The 9,330-nt window shown below is 60.7% G+C and overlaps 2 protein-coding genes across 2 annotated transcripts; one reads left to right on the top strand and one right to left on the bottom strand.

The window, feature by feature from the left end:
• Positions 1 to 617: 617 nt before the first annotated feature.
• On the top strand, positions 618 to 2,213 carry MNEG_8928 (hypothetical protein; the record flags this gene model as incomplete). Its single annotated transcript, XM_014042598.1, has 3 exons — positions 618 to 852; positions 1,060 to 1,822; positions 2,126 to 2,213. Coding segments are annotated over 3 exons (1,086 nt in total), but the record flags the coding sequence as incomplete, so codon positions are not given.
• Positions 2,214 to 4,128: 1,915 nt separating this feature from the next.
• MNEG_8929 (hypothetical protein) lies at positions 4,129 to 7,650 on the bottom strand (the record flags this gene model as incomplete). Its single annotated transcript, XM_014042599.1, has 10 exons — positions 4,129 to 4,467; positions 4,771 to 4,795; positions 5,145 to 5,264; positions 5,477 to 5,526; positions 5,971 to 6,029; positions 6,218 to 6,337; positions 6,532 to 6,611; positions 6,963 to 7,041; positions 7,291 to 7,443; positions 7,644 to 7,650. 10 exons carry the CDS (start codon positions 7,648 to 7,650, stop codon positions 4,129 to 4,131), a joined length of 1,032 nt encoding a protein of 343 aa, XP_013898053.1.
• Between the last annotated feature and the right edge of the window lie 1,680 nt (positions 7,651 to 9,330).

Raw genomic sequence — 9,330 nt, forward strand, 5'->3', positions numbered from 1 at the left:
GGAGGCAGCAGGGCGACGCGGCCGCGAAGGAGCCGAAAGAGGGCGCCCCGCCTGGCCCTGCTGCGGCTCAGGGCGGCCGCTTCTTCTGCGCCTCGCGGTGCCGCGCCGTGAGCGTCCTATTGGTCACGGCCCTTCTAGTCGCCGTCGCAATCGCAGTGCCAGTCGCGCTCACCCAGGCCAAAGCTCGCGACCGCGCCGCGGCCGCGGCCGCGGTGGGCGCGGCGGCGCGTCAGCAGCCGCCGCGGGCGGCGGTCGGCGCGGGCACGGCGCCGGCGGCGTTTGGGGTGCTGGTGGGGTTGGCACCGCCGCCGGGTGCCGGGCCTGCGTGGGGCTGTGCAAATATCTTTGGCGGCGAACAGGTGAGATTTGGGCACGTGTCTCACGTGAGCTCAAAGATTGTTCAGCTGAGCTGTGGGTTTTCAGGTGACTTGAAAATGCCACTGCCCTGCCGGCCGCATCAAGACGTGCCGACTGAAATCTGCAAAACGTGCACTCGCTCCCGGGGCGCAGCGTGCAGGGGTGTGGCTCCCTGTCGCCGGCTGGCAGTTGCCTGGACACCCACCCACCCATCCACGCCCGCCCGCCTGTCATGCTTCTAATTCGTAATGAACACGCAGGCTCTGGAACGGTACAGGGACGCCGTCACAAACGCCTACTCGACCGCGCTGTCCCTGCCCCCCGAGAGCGTCGCAGTCCAGTCCGTGGACTGCAAAGCAGCAGCAGGGGCACCAGCGGCAGCAGGAGCAGGAGCAGAAGCGGCGGCGTCAGGTGGCCGCCGCAGGTTGATGCAGCCGGGTGCTCCCGCGGCGGGGGTTACGCTCGACACGCGTTTCACAGTCCAAGTGCCCACTGGTGAGACGTGGCATGAGCAACTTGTGTCCCCAAATCGTGACAGGCTCGGAACTGTATTGCTGTGCTCAAAGCTGACACCAAGTACGAGCCCGAAGGCAGCTCACACACCTTCAGTTGCTGCACAAACTCTGCATGCGAGTCAATACCCTGACGTCTCACCTGCACCCCGCACCCCACCCCACCCCTCGACTCTCCGCGTGCCCGCAGACCCCCCGGAGCTGCGGCAGCAAGTGATCTACAACATCACCAACAACAGCGCCGACATCCTTGGACCCGCGATCCGCGGCGTCTTTGGGCGGGACATCGGCGGCGTGTCTATCGGCAACCCCTCACCGCTGCCGGCGGGCGGCGATGCTTCGATCCCGGGATCGCCGCAGCCCTCTCAGGCGGCCGGGGTCGACCTACCGCCGGCGCCCGCGGCCCAGGAGCCTTCCGAACCAGAGCCGCTGCCGTCGCCGCGCCTGGGCAAGAGGTACCCGGCCGCGCCGCCTCCGCAGCCGCCAGAGCCGGCGCCCCCGTCGCCCGAGCCGGGCGGCTCGCCTGAAGCCATACCATCATCGCAGCCCCTGACGCCGCCGACGGCCGCGTCGCCTGCCCCATCGCCAGCAACCGCGCCGCCTGCGCGCGCCAGCTACGAGGGGCGCGAGCCCGCGCACCCGAAGTGGTCCGACGCGCCGCGCTGCTCTTACCAGCCGGCGGCCGGCGGTCAGTATGCGACAGACGCTGCCGGGCGGCTGTGGGGGTGGGAGGCTGGCAAGAGCTGCACGTTCCAGCAGCCCGATACTGGGCTCCCTATCATCGTTGATCAGGGGCCAGCGGGCGCAGCGCCAGGCGGCAAGCAGCAGCAGCAGCAGCAGAACCAGGCGCAAACGAAGGACCAGCAGCAGCAGCGGCCTGACTGGGCCTCGGCGCCGGCCTGCAAGTACGAGCGAACCGCCACCAACAGCGTCCAGGACACCGCTGGCCAGGCGTGGGGGTGGCAGGACGAAAAGAGCTGCGCGTTCCGGGGCGGCGCGGCGGGCGCGGTGCCGGGCCAGGCGTCCGGCCCAGCCGCGAGGCCGAGCATACCGCAGGGGACCCCATACTGCCGTGCAGCACCCACTGCAGACAACAGTGTCCGCAGCAGCCAGGGCGACCTGTGGGGCTGGCAAGACGGCCGCAGCTGCGTATTTACGAGCGCTGCGGCCGCGGGCGGCGGCGGCATAGGCGCTGTGGGTGGCGCAGGGGCTGCTGCTGAGGGCGCAGATGCGTGGTTTTCTGCACCCGCGTGCAGATACGCGCGGACGGCAGACAACAGTGTGCAAGACACCATCGGGCGCCCCTGGGGCTGGCAGGACCGCCGCAGCTGCAAGTTTGCCTGATGCACACTGTCCAAGGAGCAATGCATTTGTATTTTCGTAAGACTTGCCGGCAAGGCGCTGCATGGTGGTTTCCATCAGGCCCCTTCGACCAGCCACACCTGCATCCCATTGCACTGAACCGCATCTTTACTTCCCAAAAACCTTCAATAAACCTCCCTGTTGCTACCTATCCTGCGGGCGCGAGTGCAGTTGCGCTCAACCTAACCAGGGATTACCTCACATCCCGCCATTTACCTTGAGAGGTTGGCGAGCCGCGGCGGCCCCTCCTGCAATCACCTCCCTGCCTCTTCGACCCTTGGCGTGCAACATGATGTCGTGTGCGCGCGGGCCTGCGGGCTTTCTTCTCCGGCTGGTGCACCAATGGTTACTGCTGTCCCCCTCCGCACGCGTGCACGGTCACTTGCCTGCGCGGGCGCATCGCTGGTCTGCGCTGACGGTAATATCCAGCTGGCAAACGGCTCGTTATCTTGAGCCGAGAAGCGCCTGCATGTGCGTCCTCGTCACTTCGCATCTGATTGCACCTGATGGTCGATGCCATCCACTGCAAATGGCTCCCACTGACTGCATGCCGCACGTGCATGATGCAAGTGCTTTTTGAGTGTTTCAGGCACTCTGCATGGACGTGGGTTTCGGACGCTTGCTGCAGCGGGACAACGGCGCGGGCTGCGCCGCACATGACGGGGCGGGGGAATGCATCGCCCTCCACATGTGTCGTGAAGGGTTGCGCAACCCTTCCAAGGCATTACGTGTGACTGGGCCCAGAAACTCTTGCAGTATCAGCACTTTCACAGCACCAAACGCACACAGCTATGGCCCTAGAATCTCCCGTTGCCACGTACGGGCTGACCACAATCCCACATGCTTTCGCCACAAGGGCTTATTTGGACTGTGTCGACTGGAGGGGCCGCCGCTGCAGGGGTCGCGAGCATTTACCCCTAACCACCAACCCTCTGGTGTGCCACTGCTGCATGTGCCCGCACGCCACGACAATTTGGAAGAGCGAGCCCAATCGCAAACTGTGTGGCTTGCAGCAACCTGCACGGCTGCTGGACCCCGCTCTGCTGTGGGTCACACACACCTGACCCCACTAGGTGTGCTTGGCCAGATTTACTTGCTTCAGTGTGCCGGTTGAGGCGTATCAACATCCGCAGGTTTTGTGATGACCTGTGAATTCATCTCTTGAAGCCCCGCCCATGCTCTGCGCAACTGCTGCACATGGCCGCTTTCTGGGGATAGTCAGATTACACAACTGCCTGCAAGGGCCAGAAAGCACAAAAACCGGCACCTTCTTGTAATCGCGCAATTGCAAAGCATAGCAGTATGGAAATTGGCTCGGGGAATGCGTGCCAGGCTCTCAGATCATCTTTTGCCAGTATGCAGGGCCACTCACTTAAAAACATTGGCAGGTGCCAAGCCGACTTCACGGTTCTCCATCACCGGCACAACTTCATGCATCCAGACAGATCCAGGCCTCTTGCAAGAGTGCCTCTTGAGCTTCACAGAACATTCATTCCCATAGTAAGGCGAGGCGCAGCCCGCTTGCACGCATATCAACAGTGGTTGTGATGCAAGTGGCTGTGATGCTTTTCAACCGGCGCAGGCGTAGCAGGCTGCCCCAGCAGCAGCCCACATGCACAGCGCCGCCCCTTAACCTGGTCAGAGCGTTGGGGGCAGCAACAAGCCAATTTCATGCAGCAACAACGAAGCCGAGCACATTGCAGTGTGCTAACAACATCAAGCACGCAGAGCATCAAGCACGCAGGAGCCTGCCGAGTGAGCCAGCCTGGCGAATTCAAATCCGACAGGTGGACGCCATGCATTTTGAAGCCATTGTCGAAAGAGGTCGCAATGATGACGCATACGTGGCACACGCCTGCGCCGCTACACACCCAGCATCGAATCTGCCCGCCAATCACTAGCGGCGAATGATGGTGACCTGGTCGCCGGACTGCCACTCCGGCCACTGGTTCTTGTGCCACGTCCAGAAAGCGTGGGTAGCATTTGCAAAGTCAATCACCCCGTGCCCAAAGGATGGCTCCCTGTAGGCGCTCCACGCCGGCTGCGACGTCGGGCAGTACTGGCCCTGCTGGAAGCTGAGGCAGGCCTGAGGCTGGTAGCTCGGGAACTGGGTGTAGTTCTCTGGGTGGGCGCAGAAGAAGGTCGAGGCTTGCACCTCGTCAATGAAGTCTTTGTAGAGGCCCTCGATGTTGCCGCCGTCGCCCATGGTGATGTGCACCGGCCCTGCCTCATTGACCTGCGTTTGAGGGAAGCAAGATGGCATTTCTTGTAAGTGAAAGCTTGCTTTGTGTGTGTGTGTGTGTGTGTGTGTGTGTGTGCGCGTGTGTGCGTGAGTATGTGTGTGTGTGTGTGTGTGTGTGTGTGTGTGTGTGTGTGTGTGTGTGTGTGTGTGCGCGCGCAAACGTGCGCATGTCAGTATGCATCAGTTAGATTATTCCAACCACACAACCATTATCAATTGCGACCCATCAGCGCTGTTTTGTAACTTTAACATATCCAAAACAAAGTATACACACATGCTAAAGAATGCAGCACATACCTCGTAATTCACCACAGGCTTGGTCCTGTTTGCAACGCGCCAAGACAGGGAGAATGAGGATTGTTGAGAAACCAAGCGTGGGCTGAGCTGGATGACTGAGAGGCCCGTGACCTGTTAGCTGCTGCTCATGCAACTACTCCCTCCAAAGCACGATTGATGTTGCGTGGATTGATTGGCAGCTGCAATCTCTGAGATTGCAGACAAACCCGCGTTACAACCCGAGAGGCGCCCTACAAAGGGCCTGGGCACATCAGCGCGCTGGCGCGAGTGTTGAATGCATTTCTAGCTCATGACAACAGACATATGTGCCTCGCAGCTCACGAGTGCTGTGCCTGGCTCGCAACTGAGGGCCCAGCGGCTAAGCCCCCACACACCTCTCGTAGCTGTGGATGTGGCCGAGCACGAGGATGTCGACGCTGTACTTGACCAGCAGCGGCTCGTACACCTGCCGCATGCACTCGTTCTCCTTGTAGTGGCCCTTGTACGTGTTGTACCTGTTGTGCGTGTGTTTGTCGGGATGGATGTGAACCCAGGTTTGAGGGGTTTTGAAGAGCGATGAGGTCACAAGCGGTGGCGACTGGTTCGAGTGGGCACAGATGTGAAGCAACTTGCATATGGGTGCTGACGGCTGTGATCTAGCTGGGCGGGCTGCCAATGCAACCAGGAGTGCCGCGTGTGGGTCAATCGATCCAGGTATCACGCCCACCAAGGGGCGTGAGTGGTGACCAGCAGCCATGGTGTCTTGGTCCGGTCCACCTGGAATAGTTGTCAATGGTGGTGTTGAATGCTGCTTGTGGAACAAAGAAGCGCATGTTAAATGTGCTGCTCCACGTGCGTGTTGGTGGGCCAGGCAGTTGGCAACGACAGTCCAGCGAGTTGTGCGCCTGCATGCATGTGCCGTTCGCTATGCATGCACAAACACATATGCATGCACGCGCGCACACACACACACACACACGCACACACGCAATCCACAGATACACACACACAAGCGCGCGTACACACGCAAAAACGCATGCAAGCGCTAGCTCGTGCACGCGCACACGCGCACACGCGCACACACACACACACACACACACACACACACACACACACACACACACACACACACACGCGCGCGCGCGCACAAGCACACACTGTCTCAAGGCCTAAGCCTCAAGTCGAGTAAGATATCGGCTCGCACACCACCAAAGTTCTCACCAGCCGAAGCTCTTTCTCCAGCCACTTGTACTGCTCGTCTGACTGGTCAAACACCTGACCTGCAAGATTACCACCAGGTGTGTGAGGCTGGTTGGCACAGCACCAGGTCTTAAGTTATGAGACCGGGTGCCTCCGTCCCTAACAAGCCAATGTGACTCACTAAGCGAACCTTGGACGCGCGTCACACAGGTTCAAGCCAACACCACAAAACCACAAAAAGCTGACCAGGTCCGTCCCTGAGACCGACCTGGCGAGTAGCTTGTCAGGAAGATGTACTTGAAAACCCCCGGCACCTCAACGGAGTAGTACAGGTTGTTGTAGGGGTCGCTCGTTGTAACCGCCGGGAAGCTGGTCGGGTTGGGGGGCCCTGCGCGGCGGCGGGGGATTGTGGTTGCAGCGGGGCGGGGGTCGGTGCGAAATCACGCAAGTCTCACTAGGATCAACGAGCCTTCTTTGCATGGGTGATGCGGTGATAAAGGGTATGGAAACAGAAGGCACGGAGGAGCCTGGTGAACGAACGGGCACGCTCTGAGCGGCGGACGCGCAACGACGGGTGCTCACCATACTTGTTGGTGGGCACTGGGTAGCGGTGGTTGTACGCGTTGTTGCGGCGGCCGTCCGGCAGCTGCTCAATTTCGTGGCTGGTAGGTGTTACGGGCGGATGGATGAGCGTTTTTATGGGCGGGGGTTGGGGGTGGGTCAGAATGTACCTATGATACAAGTTGGCGGTTGTAGCTGTAGGGGGGCCACAATCAAAGACAACCTAGGGCATGCACCGGGGCCGTGTCAGCAACAGCCAAGCATCCGTTGCACATGTGTTGTCTGACCAGGGCGGCCAGGCATCTAAATGCCCCGCGCCTGATGTGGCCACACAGCTTTGCGCTTTGTGGGTGATGGCACAGCGCGATGCAAGGCCATGCATCAATAAAGCAGCTCGCCCCAAATGTTGCACGTGCACGAGCAGCCGCATGCACTTGAGAAGTTGCACTCACTTCCCATTTGTGTGCATCAATGGCACCACAGAGAGCAGCGGCTCGAACAGGCGGCCGAACATGTCCCACTTGGGTTGGTCTGCGTTGTAGTGGGGGGTGTGCGACTTGGTGATTGGAGGAGTTGAAGAGGCGATTCAGCAGAGGGTGGCAGGTTTCTAATAAGCACCAACGGCACAACTTGACCAGCAAGTCAGTGTTATCAACCTCTTCAGCGCGCACATGAATGTGTGAAGACGCGTGCGTGCACATGCTTGTGCACACGCAGTGCGCACGAACACACACACTCTCCCTCGTGCGCGCGTGTATCAACAGATGCTACCCTAGTCACATGTGAATTTGCCGCTCAAGGCCTTCGTGATCCGTTGGTCCTGCGACGCCCATTGGTCTGCATACACAAAGTCTCCCGCCAGCACTGCCAACTGAGGCTGGCTGGAGATGAGGTGATCCAGCATGACACTTGTGTTGTAGGTCTGGCCAGGGTCTGCGAAAGCAAAAATAAAAGCGTGTGCGTGTGCGTGCGTGTGTGCATGTGTGTGTGTGCGTGTGTGTGTAGTTGGCTGAGCACCTGCAATACCTACAGTACATGAATCTCAAGCCCCAAGTGCCCGCACACTACAGCACACCGCGTCATGCATGGCACAGTGCGCGGTGTCCACGCGCAGTCGCGGCCCCAGCACCCACCGGCCATGACGCCCAGCCTGAAAGGGAAGCCGTTCGTGGGTGCCTGCGGAATTGGTGGCCGGGAGAATCAGGGGCTGGCGCAGCAGAGACAAAGAGCACTTCGCACTGCTGCGAATTCTGCGTGCTCACCGTGAAGTTGAACGCACGGGTAACTGCGTCGGGGCCGTCACCAGTGATCTTGTAGGTGTAAGCCTTCCCTGGCTCGAGGTCTGATATTCAGAGCGGCATGGGGTGATGCAGGCGCTTGCGTAGGTGGGCAACGGGTAGCAACAATGGCAGGGTCGTGCACCGACGCGGGCAGAATACAAGCAAAGCTCCCGCCGTCCGGACCCTTGGGGCGCCAACGCCGCTCTTGGTCGCCCCCTTCAATTGCTGCCAGCCACCTGCGGCGCAGGCAAGCATGCGCACGCCGCACCTCGCAGCACCACATGGTGCAGCCGCGGCGACGCGTAGGACGGCTGCCCGACTGGCTCGTAATCGTTGAGGTATGTGGTGGTGATGCCAGGGGCCCTTATCTCGGGGCGGCTGCCATCGGTAGGGCCATAAACGACCTCGCTGCGGAAGCTGGGGTCGGCTGTTGCCGCGGTTTGAGCGGCTTGGGGCCCCACAACGGCGTCGCAGGTGGCCCAGGATACGAGGACAGCGTTGGGGTTCCAGTAGGTCAGGTGAACCTGTGGATGTGAGGTGTTGTGGCTCCAGAGGTCGCAGAGGGTGAGTGGCACAGCAAGGAATTGTGCAAGGACGGAGCGGGAAACCTGGAGGCCCCTGGTCGAGTGGGGTGAAGCGAGGAGCAGCCCCTGCTGACGTCGCAGCCCCTGCTGACGTCGCAGCCGCCGATGTGCATGGCGGCTGCTTACATCGCTGCCGCCGCCACGGATTAGCTGCCACTGTTTGACCAAAGCACCCCGTCCAAAGGTGTGTTTGCTGTGCAACTGTGTGCTGCAAGCGGCCCACCAGAGCTTCTGCAACACCAGTGAGCATCAGCATGCAGCTCAACATGATGTTGACCCACAGACTGCACAAGGGTACAGCAAGCACCCATGCCCATGGCGTCTGCGACATGCCACTGCCTCGCGCTCGCCTGTTCAGGCTCCCTGCAGCCAGGAGACCGCTTCTGGACACGTGCATCACTTGCAGGTATATCTTCAGTTCCCAGGGACACAGAGGGGTCCAGATGCTCTGACTTGGGCGCGGCATCTGGATCGATGGACACAAGCAAGTGGCGGCTGAGGCCGCGAGCACCGGCGTCCGGGATCGTGCGCCTTTTGATTGTGGCGCCCACCCTCGTGACGAGGATGAGGGCACACAACGCGAGCACACAGGCTCGCGGGAAAAATTGCATTTTGACTGACGCTCGTTGCGGGGCGCGGATAATCCGACGCCCGATCCGGTGAGCACCAGGTGAAACGATCCAAATAGTACTGCACAATGCTTGCACACAGTGGTTTGGCACGAGCGGTGTCACTACAAAACTGTCACCGAGTGACGCAGCGGCCAGCCAGTGGCTGGTGGATTTTTGGGCTGGACGTGGGAACCAGCGAGCCCACAGCTGCCAGTGGGGGCATATTCCCCTTGAATTCTGTGAAGGATTTCTCCCCATTGCGAATTCAGATCCCTGTGCCAGCATTCACAAATTGCATCATCACTCAAATTGAGCAGTGATGTGCCTGCGAGCGGTGGGTTGGCA

Source organism: Monoraphidium neglectum (genome assembly GCF_000611645.1).
Source record: "Monoraphidium neglectum strain SAG 48.87 unplaced genomic scaffold scaffold01760, whole genome shotgun sequence".
NCBI lineage: Eukaryota > Viridiplantae > Chlorophyta > Chlorophyceae > Sphaeropleales > Selenastraceae > Monoraphidium > Monoraphidium neglectum.